Source organism: Fukomys damarensis, unplaced genomic scaffold (assembly GCF_012274545.1).
Source record: "Fukomys damarensis isolate Sample0158 unplaced genomic scaffold, DMR_v1.0_HiC HiC_scaffold_23, whole genome shotgun sequence".
Lineage (NCBI taxonomy): Eukaryota > Metazoa > Chordata > Mammalia > Rodentia > Bathyergidae > Fukomys > Fukomys damarensis.
The window spans coordinates 58,814,777-58,841,196 of record NW_022900935.1 but is presented as its reverse complement, the minus strand read 5'-3'; the positions used below and the strand labels follow the sequence as shown (position 1 = coordinate 58,841,196).

At 52.5% G+C, this 26,420-nt stretch overlaps 2 protein-coding genes across 4 annotated transcripts; both read left to right on the top strand.

Moving 5' to 3' along the window:
• Positions 1 to 2,262: 2,262 nt before the first annotated feature.
• Fads6 (fatty acid desaturase 6) lies at positions 2,263 to 13,813 on the top strand. 2 transcript variants are annotated; one of them, XM_010630746.3, is made up of 5 exons: positions 2,263 to 3,672; positions 9,362 to 9,542; positions 10,431 to 10,618; positions 11,557 to 11,736; positions 12,255 to 13,813. In XM_010630746.3, exons 1-5 carry the CDS (start codon positions 3,481 to 3,483, stop codon positions 12,402 to 12,404), a joined length of 891 nt encoding a protein of 296 aa, XP_010629048.1. In that variant the 5' UTR covers positions 2,263 to 3,480; the 3' UTR covers positions 12,405 to 13,813. The 2 variants fall into 2 exon arrangements, with proteins under 2 accessions (XP_010629048.1, XP_010629049.1); XM_010630747.2 differs by lacking the exon at positions 2,263 to 3,672 and adding an exon at positions 3,739 to 4,036.
• Positions 13,814 to 17,567: 3,754 nt separating this feature from the next.
• On the top strand, positions 17,568 to 25,711 carry Fdxr (ferredoxin reductase). Of its 2 annotated transcripts, XM_010630744.1 has the most exons (12): positions 17,568 to 17,728; positions 18,366 to 18,466; positions 21,719 to 21,814; positions 21,993 to 22,115; positions 22,206 to 22,319; positions 22,630 to 22,731; positions 23,451 to 23,558; positions 23,780 to 23,864; positions 23,981 to 24,180; positions 24,262 to 24,433; positions 24,977 to 25,147; positions 25,290 to 25,711. In XM_010630744.1, exons 1-12 carry the CDS (start codon positions 17,650 to 17,652, stop codon positions 25,418 to 25,420), a joined length of 1,482 nt encoding a protein of 493 aa, XP_010629046.1. In that variant the 5' UTR covers positions 17,568 to 17,649; the 3' UTR covers positions 25,421 to 25,711. The 2 variants fall into 2 exon arrangements, with proteins under 2 accessions (XP_010629046.1, XP_010629047.1); XM_010630745.1 differs by lacking the exon at positions 21,993 to 22,115.
• The last annotated feature ends 709 nt before the right edge of the window (positions 25,712 to 26,420 follow it).

Below are 26,420 nucleotides of genomic sequence, written 5' to 3'. Positions count from 1 at the left end.
CATGCGGACTGTGCTCCGGCGGGAAGAGCGAGGGCGGGGGGGGCTTCCCGTGCCCGGGACCCCAGAACCGAGGGACACATCTCAAACCTGAAGTCTGCTTTGGGGCATCCAGCCCATGTCCCCAGAGGAGCAGGGCGCTGGAGGTGGGAGCCTGATGGTGTGAAGGTGGTAGAGGGGAAAGTTGAGTCCCGGAGGGCTGGGGAGGGATGAGGTGACCTGGGAAGGGGGGATGTTCCGTGGGGGACACCAAGGGTGGCTGAGGCAAGTGAGGAGGCTCTGAGGGTCTGGAGTCCCCGTGATACCAGCCCCATCTCTGCACAGCTTTGGGGCTCAAGGGGGAGACAGACCAGGGCCACTAGAGTCTCACCGGGATGCCCTTCGGGCTGTGCTTTGTCCCAAATCCTATAGACAGAACCACCCCGTCCACCTCAGGTGTAGAGGGACCTGTGCCACTCCTGCCTTCAGCCTCCTTGCTTTGGCCTGGGGATTTTGGAGCAGGGCGGTTTGGGTCCAGATCTCCCAGAGCGGGGGGGGGCGGGGGGGGACAGACTCTGTTCCCCGGTCCCGTCCTCCCCCAGGGTTCCTGTGCCTGCGCTCTGAGAATGTCTTGGTCTTCACCATTGGCATCATCATCTTGGGTGTGTGCCACTACACACTCACTGTCAAGGGCAGTCACCTGGCCACTCACAGCGCCCTCACCGAGTCCAAATATTGGAACAAGATCTTGATGCTTTTCTTCGTGGAGGTGAGTGTGTGCTTGTGTGTGTTGTGGGGGGAGGTCCGCTGGTACCACGTGGGCGAGCTCATTATTCTTTGCAGGTATGCAAGTTTGCTCCAGTGGGTACCTAGGGCTGTGGACTTGGCCTGGGCACTTTGTTTTCTCCTGGTCCACTCACCTCTCTGCAGCACCAGGCCAAGTGTGACTAGAGTTTCTTCCTTCTGTTAAGATACTTGTGTGGCAGGCCCTGCTCTTTGACTGCCTTGGCCCATGGTTTGAGGTTTGGCAATCAGGGCTCCCCCCCATTAAGTTTATTGGTACATTTAAAGCAAACAATACAATTACATTTATCATTGGGATCTTGTACCTTTACATGATACGTCTTGGTTCTTATTGTTTCCCCATACGCCTGCTCTCCCTTCACTCCCTTCACCCTTCCTTTTTTTGGGGTAACGGGGATAGAACTTGGGTCCTTGTGCCTGTGAGGCAGGTGGCAGCTAAATCCCCTGCCCTTCACCCTTCCCTATTTACAAAGACTTTGTTTCAATTTTTTCCTTTTTTCACATTTTCCCCTTATTTCCTTTCCCCTCCCCTTCCCACTTCCCCTTTAGCCATTTTCTTCCTATTCCACACTATCGATTATACCACTTGAACCTTACTTACACTTTTATTTTTTACACCAGAGAAAGTATTCAGTATTTACTCGTGTGTCCTATTTATTTCACTTAAGAGTATAGGCTCAGTGTGCATCCTTTTAGCTATAAATGTCTCTAGTTTCTCATTCTTTATGGCTGAGTAGTACTCCATTTTATAGAAAAACTACATCTTCTTTATCTAGTTGCCAGTTGATGGGCATTTGGCTTGTTTCCAAGTTGTAGCTATTACAAACTGTGCCACTATAAACATGGGTGCACATATATCACTGTGGTATGATTCTTTTAATTCTTTTGGAAAGATATCCAGCAGAGGGATAGATGGGTCAAATGGGACCTCTAATTCTAGTTCTGTGAGGTACCTCCACATTGATTGCACTCCCACCAGCAATGGAGAAGGGTTCCTTTCTCCCCACAGCCCTGCCAGCATTGTTTGATTTCTTCCTGGGGTGAGGTGGAATCTCAGTGTTGTTTTCATCTGCATTTCTTGAATGACCAGTGATGTGGAACATTTTTTCATATATTTATTTGCTGCTTTTACTTGTTTGTCTGAGAAATGTCTGTTCATTTCAGATGCCCATTTTTTAATTAGGTCTTTGTCTTTGGGGGGGTCTGATCTTTTTGAGTTCTTTATATATTCTAGATAGTAGTCTTTTGTCTGAGGAGTAGCTGGTAAATTTTTTTTTTCCCACATTGTAGTTGTCTCTTAGCTCTGTTGGTTTCTCTTGCACTGCAAAGACTTTTTAATACAATGAGGTCCCAGTTGTTGGCAACCAGGGTTTAAAATGTGATCCACACACTGCCTGCCTTGCAAGCGCAAGGTCCCGAGTTCGATCTTAAAAAAAAAAAAAAAAAAAAAAAAAAAAATGTGATTCACAAACACCCAGCAGGGAGGAGCCCAGGTCCCAGCTCAGATCCAGTCCTGTGATGCCTGGCAGTAGCTGAGCCGTCCTGTGAAGACTCTGCTCCTCCAGGTCTCCAGGAAGGGTGCTCCTGTCTCCTGACCCTTGCTCTCCTTTCTCTACTCTCCCCTGCTCTGCCTTTCCACCTGCGGGCCAGCCAGGAAGGCAGAGGTTCCTTGCCAGGCTGCCCTTCTCTTCTGATTGGTCTGCAGGCCTCTGCAGATTCTCTGTCAAACTCATTCTCTACCTTTCCAGGGTGTGCCTTGCTTGGCCACCCAGGCCCCTTAGGAATACATGGTAAGGCTGTAATAGAAACAGTCCTTTTTCTGGCAGAGACCATGGCTGATTAACTCAAATACTAACTTGTCATAAAAATTCAATTTTTAACTTTTCATAGAGCCATGTAACTTTATAAAATGTCTTATAGCTATATGTGTGTACACCTTATAACACATCAGTGGAATGGCAGAAATATTTTTCACCTAGCATTTTCTATCCCATTTTTTGCCTTACCCATTCTCTTCCTACCAGCACACATTGCTGAGGGGCAGAGGATAAGAAGAACCCATAGGCCCCTGATCTTCAGGGTTCTTTTCCAGTGACCTCTGGTTGTGGCCCCAGAAAGACTGGGAGGCGTGCGCCAGACCCCACTGATTTTGTGACCTGCCAAGAGAGGCAGGGGCCATTCAGGTCATGCTGTCTGCATAGTCACTGTCACAATGCTGGGACCCAAGGGGCAGATTAGCTGTTTGGATTTTCAAAGCTGTATTGAGTGCCAGGAGCCCAGAGGCAGCTGGACTGAGGTCTAAGTGATTTCAGGGATTGATTGTACACGGATGGTCATGTGGTTCTTAAATGAGGGTGTGTGGCCAAGTCATCTGGAGCCCCAGGCTAGTGGCAAAGAGGTCCTTGGCCACCTCATTTTTTTTTTTTTTATCAAGTTCTGTAATGCCCACACAAGAAAACTTGATCCTGAATGCTGGGGGACACAGGAGCTGTTATGTGTGCTGAGGGAGGCTGAGAAGCCTTCCCCAGAACCCCGGCACATGGCGACCTGTGGGATCAAATAGTTGTCTGCATTCAGCTTGTAGGACATGGTCTTGTCCCCAGGAGCCCCAGACCAGTGGCCTCACCTTTGCTTCTTTATCTGTTCAGCCCCTGTGTAGCCCTGAGCTCTTGGCAGCTCTTCCATCTGTTTTTGTTGGCTATGACCCTGCAGTTGGACTTGGGGACCGCGGGCAAGGTCCAGGGAAAAGCTGTGCGACGGAGGACCACCTGGAGGCCGGTGCCCCTCAAGCAGAGGGGGAAAAGCTCGGTCCCCACCTCGTGCGGTGACACTGGCTGGTGCTGCAGTGAGCTGCGGGACAGGGCACAAGTCATTTGTCACTCGGGTTCTCCGGTAATGTGGGTGGGGAGGGGCCTCTCTATTTTCTGGCCTCTGTGGAAGGTCCACTGCCTGTGTGTGGGAGGGGATGGTCAGTCCCCTTGCCCAGCTGGCATTTGTGGGGCCACTGCAGTCCTCCAGGTGGTTGCTGGTGTTATGGGCCAGGCGGGGTGGGGGTGTCAGGGGCATGGCCTTTGGACCCTTACCCTTGATTCCCATTGGCTGCCCTGACCTTGGGCATGTACTTAACTCAACATTCGGAGTTAGCCCCCTGTGGAATCAACCAGAGCAATGACAGTGCCCCCCTCATGAACCCAGTGTGCCCAGAGCGAGATGGTACAGATCTTAACACAGGGCCTGGTCCTGACCTTGATGCTCCGTGAGTGTTAGCTTTGCTTTTTCTCCCTGCAGGGAAAGCACGATCAGCTGCAAGGACAGGTTGAGCTTTTTGAGGCGGTGTTTGTTTTGCCTCTTATTGCCTTGTTTTTATTGGTACCAGGGATTGAACTCAGGACCTTTCACTTGCGAGGCAGGCGGCGGAACCACTGAGCTAAATCCCAGCCTTGCCTTGTTTTTATTAACTGAGAGGTTGCCGGAGGAACTGGGTATGTGTTGGGGGCTGGGTGGAGTGGCCTGGGACCTCTGAGGATGCCCTGGACCTTCCCTGATCTTTGGCTCTCGCTTCTAAAGGCTGGCGTCTACTCCCTTTCTGCCTTCTCTTGGTGGGGCCTGTGTCCTTCCCCTTGACCTTCAGGAGACACCGTCCCTAAAAGAGCATGTGGTTCTAGGCCCAGGGTTCCTTCTGGGATCCTGTGAATTCTGTAGCCTCCGCGGAGTAGCATTGGCTTGCTTAGGCATGCATTGTTTGCTGGATTTCTCAGGGTTTATCAGCTCTGAGCTGGGGTGGACCAGGACCTCTCTGACCCGGTGTGTGTGAGGGGAGGAGCAGAGAGGGTGGCAGCAGGTTCCTCTCTGGTTCGCATCCAAATCATGTGTCCCTCCCCATACCAGGCTTCTCCGAGGACCCACTTCTGGCCTAGAAGAGAATGTTCCATCCCTCCTAGCAGCGAACTTCTCTCTGCTTCTGGTCTTCCCCCGCAGAGCACATGGCCCTACTGGTCCCGGTTATGTCACTGCCACCAGCAGCCATTTCCTTGGGGACTGCCAGTAAAGAGTACCACACGCAGATGGCCACCAAGGTGGGGGCCCAGGCCGCCATGGTGGTTTCAGTCTTGAGCCTGGGGAGAATTCACCCCGGAAGCAGAGGACTGTGGGGACTGTCCTGCATGCAATGGCCATCGAGATGCTCCCGAGTGGGAGAATACAGGCCGTGCCAGTTATGAAGCTGCAGGGGCGGAATCACAGCTGGTCCACAGGAGCCCTGCACAGTGCTGGCGCCCTGCTGGGAGGGCTGGCACGCAGGGCAAAGCCTGCCACCGTCCTTCAGGCCTCTTGTCGGGGTGGAAACCACTGAGAACCCCCAGCCCAGTCTTGATCTTTGCTTGTTCTCTTCTGTCCTGCATTTAGTGCATTCATTACCTTTTGGGCCTTTCTTTGACCTTCTCTGGGCTTGACCCCCCCAAACCCTGAGAACTTTGGTTTGAGAAAAACCAACTGTGACGTCCATTCCTTTTCTTTTCTCACTTCCTTTTTTCCTCCCTCTCCTCCCTTTTCTCTCTCTTTTCCTTCTTGTGTTGGTGGTTGAACACAGGGTCCTCACGCACACTAAGCGTATGCTCCATTGAACTATTTTCAATTTTTAAAATTCATTTGAGAGTGAACACAGATCTTCAGTACAAAATATACTCTTGTGTGAAAACTAATTTTTTGATTAATTATAGACTCACAGAACTTCCAAAAATGGAAGATGTGTGGTGCGTCTTCCACCTGGTTTCCCCCAGTAAGTTATGTTTGTATATGTGTCATGCAATGTGGAAACCCAGGGAACTGTCACTGGCAGTGTGTGTGTGTGCACACGCATGCACACGTGTGTTCTGTGCCATTTCATCATGTGTGTAGATTTCCAAAATGCATTTTTAAGCAGTCTCCCTCCCATCAACTGCCATGTGACTTCCTTCAGGAAAAGCCTGAGTACCACAGGGAGGGGTTCTCATTGTGATTCTTATTCCTGGGGGGTGGGCCTCCCCCCCCCCCCCGCTTCTGTGGCTGGCCCCGTTGGGCTTACAGACCGCTCCCCCCCCACCCAGGCAGAGAGGGATGGGACGACAGAAATTGCCCTTGCCTGGTCACAGCTGTCTGCACTGACGCAGTGGGTATGAGGAGCGGCCCCTTGAGGGAGGGCCTGGGAGAAACATGGTAGGGACTTCAGGAGATGTTTGTGAGCGTGACAGTGGACACCCAGCCAGGAGAGAAGACTCGGAGGAAGTCTCAGGGTGACAGGAGCTTTGGGGGCCGAGACTGGGCTAAGGCTCAGAGTGGGCATACCAGGGCCAGGGCTGTGACCTGGTCCTGCAGCCAGAGCAATGCTGTCAATGCCATGAAACTTCTACTCCATGCCTGGCATGCTTCACCAGGTGCTAGGGACATGAGGGTGAATAAGACCCCTTCTGTCCCCAAGGGCGGAGTCAAAAGAGACAAACAAATGACATCCAAATGATAAAGATCCAAACCATGTGTGATGGCACGTGCCTTTAATCACAGCACTCTGGGAGGCTGATGCAGGAGGATCACAAGTTTTGAACCCAGCCTGGGCAGTTTAGTAATTTAATGACACTGTGTCTCAAAATAAAAAATAAGAATGATGCTGGAGATGTACCTCAGTGGGAAGGGCCCAGGTTCAGTCTCCAGTAAAATACACACACACACCCTGACTGTACCAGCTAATACTTGATGGCTGCTTACCATGTCCTTGATACAGATCATCTCATTTATAGTCCCACCTCCCCATGAACACACCTATTCTGGACATGAGGAGACACTCATTTGTGGGGGGCCAAGTCACTTGCTGCAGGTTGCAGAGATGATACTCGGGGTGTCCAGGGACCAGGACAGCAGAAGGTGCCTAAGGCTTCATCTCAAGGGCTGTGAGGACTCTGAAGGCTCACTGTGGGGGCTGCATGGTGGGGACACTGGGCTCTGTTTGGGGACACTTTGCGCTATCTCGGTTATGTTAGCCCCCAAACAGAAGATGACCCAACCCCAAACACCAGTGGTATAGAGGCTGCAAGATGGGACTTCCCAAAGAGGTGCTGGAGGGCCAGGGATTTAGCTCAGTGGTTCGGTGGCCTGCCTTGCAAGCACAAGTACCCGAGTTCAATCCCCGGTACCAAAAAAACAACAAAACAAAACAAAAAGTACCAACCAAAGAGGTGCTGGAGAAGCTGAAGTGCAGGGTGGCAGCTTCATACAGAGCAGATGTTCAGACAAACACAGGGGCATAGGAAACAGCACGGGGTACAAGAAACCCACAGAAACCTAGGGCCTCTGGAATCTAACAGGGTTTCTGGAGAAAGGGGAGCAAGGAGGCCCGACCTGCAGGTAGAGGGGCTTGGATTTTGAACTGTGGCCCAAGATAGTTGTCTACATTGGTAGTTTTTCTCATTTTGATTTTGAGACAGGGTTGCCTAGGCTGGCTTCAAACTTGTGATCCTCCTGCCTCAGCCTCCTGAGTTCTGGGATTAGAGGTGTCCAGCACCATACTTGGCTTGCATTTTAAGAAGCTATTGTACTTTCTGAATAGGTAAAGTGGAGGTTATCAGTCTCGTCTTTATCTCTCTCTGATATTTTCCTCCTTACTGTGTTTGTTAAGTAAACAGTACACTGCAGTCTTTAAAAACATGATTATGGTGTAATCAAAGATAGTTGTAGCTAGGTCTCCCTGCTGGATTTCAAGTAGATGAGGCAGGTAGGAGGCCAGAGATCAGCTGAGAGGTGAGTGGTGAAAAAAGCCTTCTGGCACTAACAAACTGTGTGGCCCCAGTGGGTGAGGCTTGTGAGTGGGCAGGTCCCACTGAGACCCGTGGGCCTGGAAGAGGCTGTCACTTTAAATGACTCCTCATCCAGTCACCCTCTGCCACCTCTTCCACAGTCTGTTCCTGGCGAGGTTACACAAGCAGAGAGCAGAACCTGTCCTTAGGTGGGTTGCATCATCTGAGAGCAAAGTGCCCTGCCCTAGTGTCCCAGAGGAGGCAGAAAGGCTGTCCTGGAGTCAGCACTCACTTTCAAGCTCTCTGTCCTCACAGGGGCTTGCCCAGCATTGCTGCCTGGACCTCATCTTCCCATGGCCTCTGTAAAACTGCATGTGTGCTCCTCCGTGTCCTTTAGATGCAGCTTCTGCCTACATTGCGCTTGCTTCATTCCAAGGGGCAGAATATGAAGACGGTGTCATTCCTTAGCTTTCTCCTGCTTTTGCTTGTTGTCTGACCTAGAGCCTGGCTTCGTGCTGTCCTTTTCTTGGTGGGAATCTGGGCCTTCCTGTCCAGATCTTGTCCCTGCCATCTCAGTCGTGTGACCTGGTGTCAGGTGGCCTCTCCCTATCTCACCTGCTGCTTCTGTGAACACCACTGACCCCTTGGATTAGGGAGCCTGTGAAAGTGCTCACCTCTGAGCCTGGTACCTACTGAGCACTCAGAGAAGGAGTCCTGCTGTGTCTTCCTAGCTCCCAGGGTATCCGTCAGCTTTACTGCTGCTGGGACCAAATACCTGACACTCACAACTCAGAGGTGGAACGGTGTGTTTTTGCTCACGGTTTCAGGGAATTCATTCTACGGTTGGCTGGCTCCAAGGGGGGTACATCATGTGGAAGGGTGTGGCATAACAAAGCTGCTTAGTTCAAGGCATCCAGGAAGCAGAGCAGGGGAAGACAAGCAGAGAGGAAGGGGCAAAGGAGGAGATACAGACCCCATGGTCACTCCTCCGAGAAGCACCTAGACACACCCCAAGTGTGCCTTTCTAGTCCCCTAGGCAGCCCCCAGACCAATCAAGTTGACAATTAAACTTCCCCATGACACCCAAAGACTGGTGCTGGGAAATCTTTCACTTTCCCCTGGGATCAGGCAGCATCTTCAGTAAGATTATGAAAGTCTGCTGGCCTTGATAAAATGTTTGAAGAGGCTCACACAGGCATGCTCATTTGCATATATCTGCATAAGAAACACCATGGTGCCTCGCTTGCATTCAGAATGACTGTTCTAGGAGCCCGAGCAGTTCCTCCTGAGCAGCTTCAGAGAATCCCATCAAGGCCCTGTGCCAGAAGAGTCACCTCTGGGAGAAATTAACTCAGCCCCCACGAGTGGGCACCCACACTGTGATGGGAGATGGTCTCTACTGATCCCTAGATCTACTGATCTGTACTCCTTTCCTTGCTGTTCTGGGTTCAGTAGGCAAAGCAGTGTTAGGAAGGTGCAGGGGTTTCCAGGACACACAGTAACTGCAAGGGCTGACGGCATTATTGCAACAGTAGCTTCAGAGACTTGAGAGGTTGACTGGGTGGTGGCCAGCGACAGAGGGACAATTTGGGGTCTGACCTCCCTGTCCTCAAGTGCTTTGCGGAACCATGCCAAGTGGATACAGTCGTTCGTCTGGCTGCCTCTCTGGGGTCACAGGTGCCTGAGAGATGACTGTGCAGGGCAGGAAAGCTGGAATTGCAGGATTCAAGGAGAGTGGCTTGTTCTTGAGGTTTCCCCAGATCCTGCTGCCCTCGACTGTGCCTGACCTGGACCCGGTGTCCTCTCTGCTCCTCCAGGTATGCACAGCCTTCCCTGCAGAGTTTGCCAAGTATGGCCACGTCAAGATGCACCACGGCTACACTAATGTGGTGGGGCTGGGGGACTCCAGCACATGGAAGCTGCCTTGCCTCAACCGCTACATCTACATGTTCTTTGCACCCTTCTTAATCCCCATTCTAACCCCTCTGGTGGCTCTTGGTAAGTACTGCAACCGCCCGAGTCTGAGGACCCTGCAAAAACCTGCTCCCAGCCCCTCCTTTCTTCTCATACCTTCATGGAAGCCATTTGTGGGGAAGCCAGAAGCCCAGGGCTAAGGCTAACAGAGACTTTCTCACATGGTCAGGTGGGGTGGAAAGAGACCCAGACCTGGTCTAAGTCTGGCTGTGCCATTTATTGGCTGGTGACTGTATGCTGGTAACTTGACCTCTGTGAGCCTCCGGTTCTTCACCTGCTGCTCCAGGATGGTGTGAACGCATAAGGAGGGCACAGACTTAAGAGGGCAGGGCCAGGGATTCAGCTTAGAGGCACTGTGCCTGCCTTGGAAGTACAAGGTTCTGAGTTTGATCCCTGGTACCAAAAGCTAAATAAATAAATAAATTTAAAAAAGGGGCCCAGGATTTAGCTCAGTGGTTCTGCCACCTGCCTCATAGGCTCAAGGACCTGAGTTCAATCCCCACCACAAAAAAAAAAAAAAAAAAAAAAAAAAAGAATGCTTAGTACAGTGATGGCGAACCTTTTAGAACTTGCAGTGATAATGCACAGCCCTCTGTGGCACATGTGCCATAAGGTTTGCTGCCACTGGCTTAGTAGATGCCTCACAGAAATCACACTGCGTCTTGTAACTGTTGACATCGTGGGAGGAGGAAGGAGCAAGGGTGTAGGACAGGTCTTGACCTTGTTCAGGTTGCTTAATAGCTCTGTTTCCTCATTCATACAATGGCTGAACACACTTTTCAGGGATGTTGTGTGGATTCACTGAACACTCTCAGACCACCCTCAACCTTAGCACCCTTGGCCATCAGGGAGCCAGTTCATGATGGCTGCAGACCCTCCTGCCCCTCACTCTGAGTCTTCTTTCCCTGGCAGAGCATCTGAGGAAGGTGGAGCTGAGGTCAGCCCTGCAGACACTGGGCCTGATTTCCCTGGGCCTCTATTCCCACTACTGGCTGCTCCTCAACGTGTCAGGCTTCAGGAGCCCCAGCTCAGCCCTGGCCTGCATGCTGCTCACCAGGTCTCTGCTGGCCCACCCCTACATCCACGTCAACATCTTCCAGGTGAGGCCTCTCACCTGGCACTGGGCAGCTAACGGGAGCATTCTCCGGGATGCCTGACTGCAGGCTGGACCCCAGGCTCTGTGGGAGAGAGGGCACCCCTCCTTCTTGGCCATGCCATCTCTCTGGGAGTCATTATGGAGAGCTTGGTTTGCAGGTGAAGCCTTGGCTTCTCAGCGACAGCCTAGTGTGCTTTCATCTGTGTGTGGATGTCCAAGTGAAGAGAGGGCCCAGCCGGTGCCATGGGCCAGGCAGAGGAAGCAGCTGGGAATTGAGGCAGGGGACTGACTCTGAGTGAGGTCAGGGGCTCACGTCCAGTTCCAGTGCTGTTGCCACAGGGATGGCCCCTGCTCCCTGGACAGTGAGCATGCCAGGTTAGGGCTCCCTGTTCACCAGCTTGGCACTCAGCACAAATGCTGTTCATCACTTAATCTCGTAATTGTACCGTCTGCTTGTCCTGCTTGGATGGAAGTTCCTGTTCACCTCCAGCTCCCCTAGAGCCAGGACTGTGCCTGGCAGAGGCACCTGGATTTACTGGTTGAGTGAAAAAGTACCAGAGGTTGCCCAGACTTGATCTGCAGTGATGAGTAAGGTTTTGAGTGATAGGAAAGCAGGGAGGGTCCTTCCAGGATGAGGCCAAGGCACAGCATGAGAGTAAATGGAAGTAATCACAGGCACTTGAGTATCAAAAGTCCAAGGGGTGCCCAGGCCAAATCCCCCACTGTCCATCCAGATGGGGAAAGAGACCCAGAGATGGGCGAGACTCAGCTCAGGACACAGACTGGGTTGGCATCTGAGATAGACCAGGAGCCCCAGTCCCTTAGCCCTCTACCAGGTCCTGCTGGAGTTGGCTTTGGAGGCCAAAAAAGCTACTGGGTCCTTACCTGGTGAGGAGGTCTGGGGCTGCCTGGCCCCCAGTGTGACCCATGTGTCTGTCACAGCACATTGGGCTCCCCATGTTCTCCCCCGACAAGAAGCCCCGGCGGATTCACATGATGAGCCTGGGTGTGCTTAACCTGCCCCGGCTGCCGGTGCTGGACTGGGCATTCGGCCACTCACTCATCAGCTGCCATGTGGAGCACCACCTCTTCCCCACACTCTCGGACAACATGTGCCTGAAGGTAACTAAGGACTGGGCTGGAGGGAGGACAGTGAGAACTCCAAGCTCCCCAGCACCGGCCTGGTTAGAGGTCACCCAGGAGAGCAGCTTGGAGCAGCGTGGGTTTCAGATCAGACACCTGGGGTTCTTACTAGTTGTGAGACTCTGGACAAGTTTACTGAGCCTCCGCTTTCCTGTCTGCAAAATCGGAGGCAATGGTGCTTACCTTGAGGACAAAAAGACACACGTAGATCTAAAGCTACAGGAAGTAGCTGCTTGGCAAAGGGAGCTGTGCTTTTCATTCCTCAGTGCCAAAGGAGCTGTCATGCAGCAGGAAGCCTTGGGGGTGTAGGGGTGGGGGGAGCCCCTGGTTTGCCTGCCTGCAGTAGGGGTGGGGGAGGCTGGAGTTCCTCAGTACCTCAGCCCCTCGGCCCACCGCAGCATCTTGGGACAAAGCAGATAGGAACTGGGGCTGGGAAGATGATTCCCTACCACCACCTGGATGGGTGTGGCTCACGGGCTTCTCCTCCCACTCATCAGGTGAAGCCCGTGGTGTCCAAGTTCCTCCACGAGAAGCAGCTGCCATACAATGAGGACTCATACCTGGCTCGCTTCTGGCTGTTCTTCGATCGCTATGAGGAGTTCATGGTGCAGGCCCCGCCGATCACGGAGCTGGTGGGGCTGCAGTGAGGGCCAGGCTCCAGTCCTGGCCCAGCCCTGGCTCTGCTGCTGCTCCTGGCCCCAGGGGTGTGATGCAGTGGAGGGTCATGGACCTGGAGCACAGAGGCCTTGGACTGGCAGTGAGAAGGGCCAGCTTGTGCTGTTTGCTCTTCTGGGATTCAGGGAGTGCCTGGGGGAAGGGAATATGGTGGCTGAGCAACATGGCTCCATCTTGGAGTCCCTATCCCTGCCCATCTGAGCCCGTGGAGGGTTGGAGGTGGGTGACAGAAGGTGAGGCAGCATCTTGTTTGTGCCCCGGCCACCTGGGAGATGGGAGGAGGCACACACAGGAGTGTCAGCCCCTCGAGCTGGGGCCTTCCTAGTGCCTGGAGAATGGCACACTGGCTTGGCCACTGTTGCTTCTGCACTGTTTGAGGCCCTGTCCCCCAACATCCCTCTCCCCAGGTACACAGGACCAGTCACCTTTGGCAGACCGCCCAAGTTCCTCAGCCAGAGCAACTTTCTAAGGCCCATGGTCTCAGCGAGATAAAAGTATGGAAGTAAAAGGAGATAATACTTCAGGGACAGAGCTGGGGAAAGAGTATACATAGCTTTCAGCTTGACCTTGGCTAGTTCTAGAAAAGTGCTTTGTTCCATGTTATTCAGAAGCAGTGAACCAGAGAGAGAAAATTACTGGGCAGTAGCTGGGGTTGGAGAGGGTTATGGGAACCAGGTCTGCAGCACAGATTAATTTAAGAGAAAGAAAAGGGCCAGGGATTTGGCTCAATGGTTCTGCCACCTGCCTTGCAAGTGCAAGGACCCAAGTTTGATCCCCGGTGCCAAAAAAAAGAGAGAAAGAAAAGCTTGAAGTCAAGGGCAACTTGGCAGTGCAAGTCCATAGCCTGGGTGTGAGGTGGGGATATAAGGGAGCTACTGATGCCAAGGTGTGGGGGCACCAGAGATAGAGCCCAAGGTAGGCAGAGTTGAAAGGCTGGGACTGAGAGTGCAAGGAAGTTCCTAGGTGAAGGCTAAGGAAGGGGCAGAGGAGGAGGCAAAGCCTGGGATAGGAGGCCAGAGGAGTTATGATCGGATTTCTCACCTGTCACTATTGGTACTTTATCTGGATAACCTTTTGTTGCTGTCTTGTGCAGCACAGGATGTTTAGCCATGCTCCTGGCTTCTATCTACTAGATAGATGCTAGGAGTCCAAGTTATGACAATCAAAAATGTCCCCAGACATAGGTCGATGTCCCTGGGGGGGGGTCAAAAATCATCCCTGGTTGAGAACATACAAGTCATTTTGGGGGGCCCATTGTTGCCTGGCTTTTCAGTTAAGGCCATGGATACCGTAAAGGGCACAATGACCTTGATGAAGGGAAGCTAAATGCCAGCAAACGGGAGCCCTTGAAATGGGTGAAGGAGGTGGACAAGAAGTAGCCAGAAGACAGTGAAGGCATCCTGAGCCCAGAGCATCAGAAGCCCTTCTGTGTCCAGTGTGGCCCTGAGCAGTTCTGCTGGGGCCGGCCCTGCCGGTCCCTGCAGGTCTTCCCCAACCATCTTTGCCCTGCCGTCTAGCAGAAACCACACCCCCCTCAGGCATGCTCTCTTCCAGCTGTGGTTCTTATGAGTTCCTAATAACTCCCTCTTTGGGCTCCTTTGGGGCCCAGCCTGGCAGTGGCTCTGAGCTGTTGCTGGACCCAGAATGCTTCTTTCTTCCCATAATCCTGCTCACACCTCTGCACAAAGGCCTTTCATGAAACTCTCCTCAGTCACCCCTTTGGAGTATGCCTGAGTTCCCTGCTGCGAGGCTCACCAATAAGAGCAGAGTTTTGGATCCAAGCAGCCCTCTTGGAACAGGGCTATGGCAGCTTCCCCAGCCTACTGCTCTGCTATGTGTTATTGTTTCTCTTTTGAAATGCATTAGCAGCTCAGAAATGGTCTTATGGTCTGGGAGTGTAATTCATCAAACTGCTAATTCTCCATATGAAAAATGTAATGTCAGAAAAAGGCTCTGTGAATATTCCAGGCTGATGATTAAAACCATCCAAATACACAATTGATGACTCATTGTTATTGATCTGGGGGTACGGGCAGCAGCTGGGGGCCCTGTAGCCAAACCTGGTGTAGCACAGGCACCCCAGAAACAAATCAACTTGGTCTCTGTAAAGTTCAATTTTCTGTTACTAGAACTACCCAGGGCTTGAGGTAAGGTGACTGAAATGAATAAAGTGTTTTAAGCCTCTGCAGAGATGTAAAGTCTAATTTAAAGTTATATGGAGTTGACAATATTGATGATGATGGCTAACATTCATTTACCACAAATGGCAGGTATTTTTACCTACTTTATCTAAATTTTTGTTTGTTTGTTTTTTTGAGACAGGGTCTCACTATGTAGTACAGGCTGGCCTCAAACTCATGGCGATACTCCTGCCTCAGCCTCCCAAGTGCTGGGATTGATAAAGGAGAAATGTTACTCCCAACCAGTTAGATGTCAAAAGTGCCGAGTTCGTGGTAACTTGAAGAAATGAAGTTGTGAATGAAACAAACTTAGGAGAGCTGTAGTGGCAATAAGAGAATAGCTCCTGGATTTCTAGGAGTCCCAAATGGGTTGGCCTCTGAGACCCTTTGAAGGGATAATTTATACAGCAAAGTCACAATGTGGGTACAATGTGAATTCAACTACAGTCAACCTATAGGGTTACAAGTATAGCCACTTAGCTAGTATTGATCCAACAGGGAAATGAGTCACATGGCAAGGATACACGGAAAGAACACAAACATTTTTGGGAAGGAATGAGTCCAGATGTCCTGGTCACCCACCTGGGGTACAGGTGGCTATCTGGCTTACTGGACTGGTGGTGCTAATCACAATATAATCTCAAGTTGTTTATCCCTTAGGGAGGCATGCAGGAATGGCCACTATATCTTTATTTTGAGCCTGGCCTTCTTCATATTTGCCACCAGTCACAATTCTTATGTCTTTATTTTTTTGCTGACTTCCTTGAGAGCTCAGTCCCTCTCTGCCTGTGTACTGATTTCTAACTTAGCTGCCTGTAGTAACAGGTGTGTCCTATTATGCCCTACTTATGTCACAACATACTTAAAATTATTTTTGTCATTAAAAATAGTCTTACAGGTTGTACAAAATAAGCCCATGGGCAGCATTTGTCTTGCAAGCCATCCTTTGCCTATTCCTGGTTCTGTAGCACAGGCATGAAACACAAGGGGATATTAGACAGCAGAACAGTATTTACTTCTCACTAGGAGGGAAGAGTGACTAGTAAGGTACAGGGGACTCTTGGGATACTGGGGCTGTCCTGTTTCTCAGTCTGGGTGATTATATGATCACATCTCATCAGCTGTCTATTATGATTTGTGAACCTTTTGTATGTTACACCTCACTTTTAAAAACCACTAAAAATGACGAGTAATTAAGATGTGTTATGTACATGTGCCAACTCATGATGGATGTAATCATTACATATTGCAAACATATACTAATAAAAATTTTTAAATAAAAAAGTTTTAATGACAAGGGGAATAACAAATGTTAGACAGTACAGGGGCCAATGTTTTGGACTAAACTGCACTTGGCCTCAATAGACCAGGATAAAAGTTAAAACAGAGTTACTCACCTTGACATTCACCAAGCTGAAACTAAGTTGTTTATCGGACATTCTGAGAAATCAGCCAATTTCCTACTCAGGCTAGTTTCAATCGTCATGATAATAACATTCTCTCTGCTTTAATCCTTACACAAAAGAAATAACCTGAGATAATCTGATGTTACCTCATCAGTGATTTTCCTACTGTTCTGTTGTGTCCCCTCTATCCCCCCTCACAAGAAATCTCAATTTGCTTTCTGTTGTTTTCCCTTTCAAGCCCTTGTCTATAAAACCAACCTTCCTCACTTAGACCAACCATCAGAACACTTGTTCTATTTTACAGAATGGTGTTGTCCAAGTCTAAAATCAAAAACAAAGCCAAGGGCTGAGGGTTAAGTGTTAAGACTGAGTGATTAGTATGTGTAAGGCCCTGAGTTCAATCCTCCTCCCAAAAAGCTAATTTAAAATCAGCTAGGACTAGGGATTTAGCTCAGTGGCACCGCACCTGCCTTGTAAGCACAAGGTCCTGAGTTGGATCCCCTGTACTGGAGGGGAAAAAAAGCTAAATTGTTGTGATTTTGTCCTTTGATACAATAACGAAGTAAGGTTGGGTGCTGTGGGGATGACAGGCCCCTAACTCCTTAGAGCTTGAAAGGGGATGAATTAGAGGTTTCTCTAAGGGATTAAATATGTGACAAGACACCTGGGGAAAGGGAAGAGGCATTATATGAGAGGTGTATTATATCAGAGGTGAGCATGAATCCTGTACTTACTATTAATTTTTTGCTCATAAATTTTTGGCATTTTAATCTTTTCAGACAGATCCACTAAAATATATATTATGTTTATTTTTTATGTTATTTTTCTTGGTTACTGAATTTTTGGTGACCCCTAAATTCTGTACCCGAGGCGAATGTCTTGTCCCGGACAAGGGTTGGGGGTAGAGCTCTGTTCTTAGTACCTGGGCAATTCATTTCCTCCGTTTCCTCAACTATAATGGGGAAGAGGGTGAGGCTGGATAGGATTTCCAGTGTACAATATTCTCCCTGGCCCGACACAGACAGCATCTCGCCGGGGCCACACCAACACAGCCCCGGAGGTTGGAGCACTTACCGAGGAAGTGTCCGCACAGAGCTTTCTCCAGATTTCCGTCTCCTGGGTAAACAGGGAGGGCCCCATGGAAATTGACTTCTGATTGGCTGGAATTAAACCAGGCAGGCAGTAGGATAGGCTAAAAAAAGGTAAAGAAATATTTTGTCATTAGTAAGCGACGGGAGCCCCGAGAAGCCAGGTAAAATAAGCTCCTTTCTAATTGGCTCCCTTCTTTGCGAGCGACTGCAACAGCGACGGAGATTCGCTCTCCTCCAACTCTAGTCTTCCGGTACTTGGAGGGAGGGTGAAGATGGGAGCAATTTATTCTTAAAGGACCCGGAAATTTGGGGAGGCGGGGCTTCGGCAATACGGGGTGATCCCAAAAGCGGGCCTTTTGGGGGCGGGACTCCTTCAAGGCCGGGATCGAGCCGCAACACGCCGCTTTCCCAGCCCGAGGGGCGTGGCTTGGAGGCGGGACTACGGAGGTAGGCGGGTCCAGAAGCCGGGCAGGGGCGGGGCCGAGCTGAGCTCCCACTCGGGATAGTTTCAGGATCGCTTGTTGATTGCTGTTCCCAGACATGGCTACGCGCTGTTTGCATTGGGGGCCGTGGTTGAAGTGGCCTCGGGCACGGCCTCCTCCCGCTAGAAACACGCTGAGTAGGAGAGGGTCTTTCGGACTGGCTGGGAGGCCTGCGAGCGCCAAGTGGAGGGAGTCAGAGCGGAGCTGGGGCTGGGCTGGAGAGGGGCAAACGTGGGAGGGTGTGCAGTATTCATGAGGACGAGTTGGGGGTGGTGTGGGGGACGGGTGGGGACCTGTGCGGTGAGGTTGAGGCCCCTAGGCTGAGACAGGAGATGGAAAGAGACCATTATGTCCATGTGTGAGATGGGTGAATGGGACAACATACTAGGGACAATAGGGACATCTGGCGTGAAACGGGGTGTTGGGGGGAGATCCACAGGGGTGGGGTTGGGTTGATAGGCAGCCTGTGGGAAGATGTGGAATAAGAGCTAATAGAACAGGGAACCCCATAAAGAAATAAAAGATATGCTTTGGAGGGCGATGGGGCTGGTGGGCAGGCCTTCAGCAGCAGTGTAGTGAGCTCATGGATGAAGGGTCCAGCTCTGGATGAAGAGCAAGCCTTTACGGGGTTGGGTGAAGTAAGCTTTGAGGAGCAAGAGAAGGAAGGTACAGGTGGGGTGAAGCTTGGTGAGCTCCGTCTCCTGTTGGATGCTGAAGTTGGTTTGGGATTGGGGAGAGGTTGTTGATTTGACCTTGCTCCCCTCCTCTGCCCAGCCCCAGCCTTCTGTCAGCGGTTCTCCACTCAGACCACCCCCCAGATCTGTGTGGTGGGCAGCGGCCCCGCTGGCTTCTACACAGCCCAACACTTGCTAAAGGTAAGCCACTTCCTCTAGCCTCCTCCCCTCTCATTCACCCGTCGCTCCAGTCCTAAGGGAAAGCCTCGTGCTCTCTGGGTTGCCTGATGAGGAAATGATGCCCATCCCATCTAGCTGTGTACTTCCTGCCTACACCAGGGCACCGAGTGTGTGGTCAGTGGCAGAAGGGCGGCTATACCTTCTTGGCCAAACAGTCCAGGCAGACCTGCAGGATGACTTTGCCCTCCCCTTATTAACCCTTGTTTCTCCTCTGTCCCCAACATCCTACACCTTGAGGCTAGCCCTCTCCTAGCTTTCTGTAACTTTACCCAGCTCCTGTGTCCTCTTCACCCACAGCTACCACAACCTCCCCCTTTACCCTCATTAAGGGCCAAGGTCTCCAAGCTTTCAGTTTTGGCTTTGGCAGGCAGATAGGCAGGGATTCAAGGCTGCCAGATATACCCAGACCTTGAGAAGGAGAGGGGAGAGGAGACCTAGGTTGACAGAGATGAGACAATGGCCTTGCTTTGGAAGAGCTTGCAATGTCTATGTTGAGACAGGAGAATGAATGAATATATTAATTATACATACACAGAGGTACTCGAAGGATGGCATAACCCACTGTCCTGGTTTACCTGGGTCATGGAGCTTTTAGTACTGCATCTAGGAAGGTCTCCTGGAGGCAGGGATGGCTTGGCCAGTGTTGAAAGGTGACAAACGTGTGCCTCCCAAACAACACAGAACAGAGCTAAGTATAATGATGCAAGTAGAGTGAGTTGAGTCAGGTGGAGATGAATCAGAAGCTGTTTTCTGGAGAAAGTGCATTTGAGCTGCACTGAAGGCCACAGGTTTGGCAAGGGCCCCTCTTACATTGGGAGTCAGGCTAAATGCAAGGCCGCAGACATAGAAGTACATCCTGGGCTCTGGGATGGAGGCCTGGAAGGCCCTGTGTTTTGGGAGGGGGAGAGCAGGCCTTCCAGGCAGGGTTCTTAGTGTTCCTCTGCAGGCAAGCCAAGCCTCTGGGCTGTTGTCACGTGTGTGCTTTCCGTGCAGGCTGGGCTGGGAGGGACGTGGACTCAGAGGCCTGTTATGAGTTGACCTTTGCCCACTGGGAGCTCGAAGCTCTGGGCACATTTGGGGAAGAGCCATTTAGGTTGAGTCAGGCACTGAACACCATCTCGTAGCATCTTCATGTCAAACTGTGAGGCGGTGTCATGACGCACATAGGTGAGGACATGGAGGGCGGGAGGCTGGCTGAGGTCTTACCACTGTGCACAGAAGGCACTAGGATCTGGCCTGGCCATTTGTCATCATCGTTCAGTGGCCACTCACTGGACACCTATGTGTTCCAGGCACAGGCTGCACTAGGAACATGGGGGTGAGGAGGACAGGTGTGGCCCCTGTGCTTAAGGACCTCATATTCCAGTGTGAGGGGGAGATTATCGGTTTACAAGGTAGCTTAAGACTCGTCCTAGGGGTGCAGAGAGGGATGCGTAAGCCACAGGGAGAGCATTTGCAGTTTGAAGGATGGTGGAGATGTCAGGTCAGTGGGATGGGAATGGCAGGGGTGTCTCAGGCACAGAGAACCAATGGACAGAGGCTGGAGAAGGAAGAGAGTGGCCCTCCAAGGAAGGGGCAAATTCCAGAAGAAAGGTGTGTGCAGGAGGTGGAGAGAGAAAGCTAGGCTGGGGAGAGGTGTGATCCAGATCTGGGGGGCTTGGGAGCCACTGACCAGGCTGTGGACTTGGGTGACTTTCTCAGGATGTCACCTCCCCTCTCCTCCCATCAGAGTCCCCTGGGAGACGTGTAAGCCCAGTTACTTGGGAGTCAGGCTGGAGGATCAAAAGTTCAATTCAAGGCCAGCCTGGGTAACTTAGTGAGACCCTGTCTCAAAAAAACCCAAACAAGGGTTGGGGATTTAGCTCAGTGGTTCCACTGCCTGCCTTGCAAGCGCAAGGACCTGAGTTCAATCCCTGGTACCAAAAAACAAAACAAACAAACAAACAAAACATTTCTGGGCCCAGTCCACTTAATCAAACTCTGTGATAGGTCCCGGAATGGGCAACTTTAAACCAGTCCCCTAGGAGATTCTGGTGGCTTTATTGAAGAGTTTTAGACCAGACTCCAGGTACTCCTCATCTTTTTTCAGCGCTGGGGCTGGAACCCAGGACCTTGCACACACTAGGCAAGTGCTCTACCACTGAGCTACCCTCTAGCCAGGGACCCCATTTTTAAAATTTAGAATGTTCTGTCTGCAGGGTAAACACAGGCAGGGCTGCTGGCCTGGAGTGCGGTGAGGAAGGCAGGGGTAAGATGTTCATTTGATGGGGCAGGCCAGAGATGGGTAAGCAAGCAGCCCCAGGTTCTGGCTTGGGTTCTGAGTGGGATGGGTGGAAGGGAGTGTAGGAGCAGAAGGGGAGAGGTTTGGGGGATAAGGCCTTAGTTTTATCTGGATGCATTAGTGGTGTCTGGGTGAGGATGTCGTGGGGTCTCAGGTTTGGAGCTTGGGGAGCGGTGTGGATAGGAAGAATGCGAGGAAGGAGGAAGGGAGGGAGGAAGAGAGACAGACACAGAGTCAGAGACAGATCTAGGGAATTGAGATAAAAAGGCCTGAGAAGGAATACGTGGAGGTTAAGGAAGGAGGTGAGGGACAAGAGGTCAGTTCGTGGACTAAAGGGTGTTATGTTGAGGGAGCCTTGTGACCTGGAGTAAAGGGCACGTATGGAAAGACTGAAAGACAAAGACCACAGGGTTGGGTTGTGTTAGGAACTGACCACCTGCTGAGCAGTTCGAACTTTGTCCTGCAGCAAGGAAGGATTTTAAAGCAAGAAAATGAGAGAGTTTTCCTAAGACTAGGAATAGGCCCATTGCCACCTCCCTCTACCCTCCTTCCCTATCTTGCTGGACCCTGTTACAATGGGATGATCTTGGAGATAAGATCGGTGTAGCTGGGCCTTTCTAGAAAATGTGGATGGGTGGGGGGGCAGGGCAGTGGGTCTCATCTAACCTGAGTAGATGAAGCTCCCCTAAAACCCAGGTCCAGGGGAGGGGAACTGTGCTCCTCTTTCCCTGGCCGGATTTCTCGCATTCTCATAACTCGTAGTCTTCTTGAGGCCTGACCTCAGCTCCTCCTGGGCCGTATCTGGCTCTCTGGGCAGAGGGGGAGTCAGTCGAGAGGCGCTCTGTCCTCAAAGACACTTGAGGCTTCTGTGTTCCCGGCCCACTGCTCTGTCTGGGAAGGCAGGACCCTACCAGCTGTGCCCTCTCCCCTAGCACCACACCCGGGCCCAAGTGGACATCTATGAGAAGCAGCTCGTGCCCTTCGGCCTAGTGCGCTTTGGGGTGGCGCCTGACCACCCTGAGGTGAAGGTAGGTCTCTGGGCATGGAGGGTGCTGTTTGGGGCCATTGGTCCAAATGAGGGTAGGGGGGCTCCCTGGCTGGGTAGAATGACCCTGGGGACACTGTGGGATAAGGGGTGAGAGTGGCACTGACGTGGCCCTGGACCTCCTGCTCTCTAACCCCTTGTTCTCTGGGGCTGCCCTGCAGAATGTCATCCACACATTTACCCAGACGGCTCGCTCTGAGCGCTGTGCCTTCCTGGGCAACGTGGCGGTGGGCAGGGATGTGACGGTATCTGAGCTGCGGGGGGCGTACCATGCCGTGGTGCTGGTGAGCACAGATGATGGAAGTTGCTGGAGGGGACGCTGGGAACCAGTTCCCTTGCCAGGTGCTAAGGCTGTGGTCTCCTGCTTTCCTCAGAGCTATGGGGCGGAGGACCATCAGGCCCTGGGGATCCCTGGTGAGGAGCTCCCTGGCGTGTGCTCAGCCCGGGCCTTTGTGGGCTGGTACAATGGCCTTCCTGAGAATCAAGCGGTGAGTTTGGGGAGCACTCCTGCTGCCCCTTCCTGCCAACTCCTCTGCCAGGGCCAGGACCAGCTCTGGATGCCAGAGAGGGCAGAAGAGGTAGCAAGGAGCAAGAGGAAGAGATGGATGCTAGGCCACCTGAGGCTGGCGGTCAACCATGGAAGGTCTCTGGGCTGGGGCTGGGTGGGCGGGGACAGATGGCTCGGGGAGGGTGACTTGACCAGTGAGGGGACAGCTGGGACTGGGCACAGGATATTTGCGGAGAAGATCAAGCTGATGGGAGACTAGCTGGGGGTCTATCGAGGCCTTTCCCCTCTAGCTGGCACCGGACCTGAGCTGTGACACTGCCGTGATTCTGGGACAGGGGAACGTGGCTCTGGATGTGGCCCGGATCCTCCTGACCCCACCTGAGCACCTGGAGGTGAGTGGTAGGTCAGGAGCTGGAGGTGGGGAACTCAGTGCCTGTTTCCCAAGGGTGCTGGGTCAGGCGGAGGCCTTCTAGAAAGTAGCTGTGTGAGCCTTAACCCACACTATGTCTCCCTTTACTTGGGCACAACAGCTGCATGGGCCTTTTTTTAAACCTCATTGTACCACGGGGGTCTTTGTACACACCATTCCCTCTGCTTGGAACAGTTTCATTTGACTACTGCCATTTAAAGTTGGCTCAATTGGGCCGGGGATTTAGCTCAGCGGTTCGGTCAGTTCAATCCCTGGTACCAAGGAAAAAAAAAAAAAGTTGGCTCAATTATTCCTTCTGTCAGGAAGCCTTGTAGGGATGCCCTGAATAGGTTCATTTCCCCTGTAGTACCTTTATCTAACAGACCCGTCTCCTTCTATTTCACGAATAGCAGGTTACACCCCTGAAATTTTACTCGTTAATGAGATCTGATGAATAACCCTCCACACTGATAAGAAGCCTTGTGAGGCCAGGCACATGGTAGATGCTCAGTAAATACTCAAGAGGCAGGGCCCATTTTGCTGCTCGGATCCCTTGGCGTAGACAGCAGTGCCCTGTCTAACCCTGTGGGGCGGCAGTAGTAGAGTTTCGGGCTGCCAGCCTTCTAGCTCAGGGTAGGGATGCCACTAAATAGAGTCCTCATGTCCATGTTCCATGATTTCAAAGACTTCCTTTTCTACCAGAAAACAGACATCACAGAGGTTGCATTAGGGGTGCTGAGGCAGAGTCAGGTGAAGACGGTGTGGATAGTGGGCAGGCGCGGGCCCCTGCAAGTGGCCTTTACCATTAAGGTACTGGGGTGGCGGTGGGTGGGAGGTGTCCCAAGGGGAGGATGACCCGTGGAGGAGGCAGAGCCTCTTAGAGGAGCTTCTGCTGGGATGGAAGGGGGAGCAGGCCCCAGGGCCCTGTGCCTTCCATGTCAGTGTCTTCACCAGGCTGGACTCTGGCGGGCTCGGGTGGACGGTGTTCAGGGCCTGATCTTCCCACTCCCTCTACCCCACTCCATCACAAGGAGCTTCGGGAGATGATCCAGTTACCAGGAACCCGAACCATTTTGGATCCTGCAGATTTCTTGGGCCTCCAGGACAGAATCAAGGGTAAGGTGCCCTGGCCAGGCCCCCGGCTCACAGGGAGGGGCTGACCTAGGTCACAGAAGGCTTGGAGGAGGGTTTGTGGGGCAGGCGCAGCCTGAGATGTTCTGTGTTGCTGACAGAGGTCCCCCGTCCAAGGAAGCGGCTGACGGAACTGCTGCACCGCACGGCCACAGAGAAGCTGGGGGCGGAGGAGGCTGCTCGCCAGGCTTCTGCCCCCCGTGCCTGGGGCCTCCGCTTTTTCCGAAGCCCCCAGCAGGTGCTGCCCTCGCCAGATGGGCAGCGGGCAGCAGGCATCCGCCTGGCACTTACCAGACTGGAGGTGAGTCTCATGTTATCCTAAGACACCCCATCCTCAGGCCTCTCCCACCCAGCCTGGTGTTACCCTTGCTCTCCCCAATAGGGTGTCGGTGAGGCCACCCGGGCAGTGCCCACAGGAGAGACGGAGGACCTTCTTTGTGGGCTGGTGCTGAGCAGTGTTGGGTATAAAAGCCGTCCCATTGACCCCAGTGTGCCCTTTGACCCCAAACTCGGGGTCATCCCCAATACAGAAGGCCGGGTTGTGGGTGTGCCAGGTGAGAGGGTATGACAAAGCTGGACATCCAGTTATGGTGGGAGGCTGGAAAGCTGGTGTTCCCGGGGCCATTCTTCTATCCTTTCCTCTAGTGACATACACTGAGCAGGTCCTCTAGGCAGGCCCAGTCCCAGGACCCAGCCCACCTTCCTTCTGGCCCTGGGGAGAGTCCCCAGGCTAGCTGGAAAATATAGGACATATGTTTAATCACTAAGTCACTCAGTAAGCATTTACCAAGGCCAGCTCTGGGCTAGCTCTTTCGCTCAGTGCTGGGGTTGGAGATAAGGCAGCCCCTGTCCTAGGGAGCTTCCAGTCTGATTAAGTACCCAGGTGCCTGTTCATGCACTCAGTAGATTTTGCTAAGGGGCTGTTGAATTTGAGGTGGGGTGAGGTCAAGATACAAGTGGAGACACCGTGGTAAAACAGGGTGGGAAGAATGTGGGACAGCTGTGAGACGGGAGTGTATGTTTGCACGGATGCACAGATGGGCACAGGCTGGCCTGGCCGAATGCAGTCACCTTTCCTCTCTTTGTTGCCCCCTCAGGCCTCTACTGCAGTGGCTGGGTGAAGAGGGGACCCACAGGTGTCATTGCTACCACCATGACTGACAGCTTCCTCACCAGCGAGGTGCTGCTGCAGGACCTGAAGGCCGGGCTGCTGCCCTTTGGGCCCAAGCCTGGCTATGCGGCCATTCAAGCCCTGCTCAGCAGCCGAGGTCTGGGCCCTGAGGCTGAGGTTCTGGGAGGTGGGATGCGTAGCTTCTCTCTGAGGTGCCACATTCGGGAGTTGGGGGATGGTACTGGGAAGGGGGATGAAGGAGAAGGTGGCAGTGCTGACGTGTCTACCCTCTGCTTCAGGGATCCGGCCAGTCTCTTTCTCAGACTGGGAGAAGCTGGATGCTGAGGAAGTGTCTCGGGGCCAGGGTGCTAGAAAGCCTCGGGAGAAGCTGGTGGATTCTCAGGAGATGCTGCAGCTGCTCGGGCGCTGAGCCTGGATCCCAGCCCTGTCAGGGAAGGAGGCCTGGGTCCGTCTGAGCTGGACTCGATCCCAGCTATGGTGTGCCTGCCCTGGCCTGGGGGCTTGGCTGCCACTCTTCTGGGAACCTCCCAGTACTGCCTTCTGCAAGAAGGTTGCCCTTACCACTGTGGTTTAGCCACTCTGTGGTTAAGTTATGGAGGGGTGGAGGCACAGGTTGGTTCTACCGTTTTTCACCTCTCTACCGCTGGACTTTGGAGGGCCACTGGGTCGGGAATATGTTGGAAATAAAGCAGCTGAAACCAAGGGCCATGGTTGGTGCACTTCTTTCGGAGCCTCAGGTCACCTTCTGCCGCATCCTGCCTGTGGTCACCAGGTGGCGCTGCAGAACCAGCTCCCTGATCTGCGGCCTCTTGGAGATTTGAAGGGGCTTTGGCAATCAGGCCTGGCAAGCTCCACCCTCCCTCTCCTCTTGGCTCTCTTGCTATGGCTTGCCAGTCTTCTGTCCACACTACAGTCACCTCTGACAGGTCCCCCAGCTTTCCTACCTTGCTGCCCCTCTGACCGGTACCAATCAAAACAATGCGAAAAGAAAAGGGAAAAGGTGGGAGCTGAAGGACTGGGCAGCCCCTTCCCCGCTGTCCTTCCCAGTGGCCTGGCAGGACTGGCTGGTGTCTCCTCTCTGCGCTCCCAGTCCCTTCCTGTCTCCATCGGTTTCCAGCCAGATCCACAAGCCTTTTAAAAATAGTACCTCAATCTGTTGCAGTTTACAGTCTAATGGCAGCTCCGAGATGCTGCCTCATTTTATAAAATTGATGGATCCTCGAAATTAACTGGACCAAGGTCACACGGATAGTGAACTGACGGCTGGAATCCAGGGCGCCCGGCAAGCTGGTGTTTCCTCCGAGGTCGAACTTGCCTGAGTGTTGTGTCTGGGGGCACCATGCTGGACACGGGAGAGGGGACCCGGACCTTCGGCCCGCCGGCCTGCGGGGAGGGGCCTGGAGGGGCGC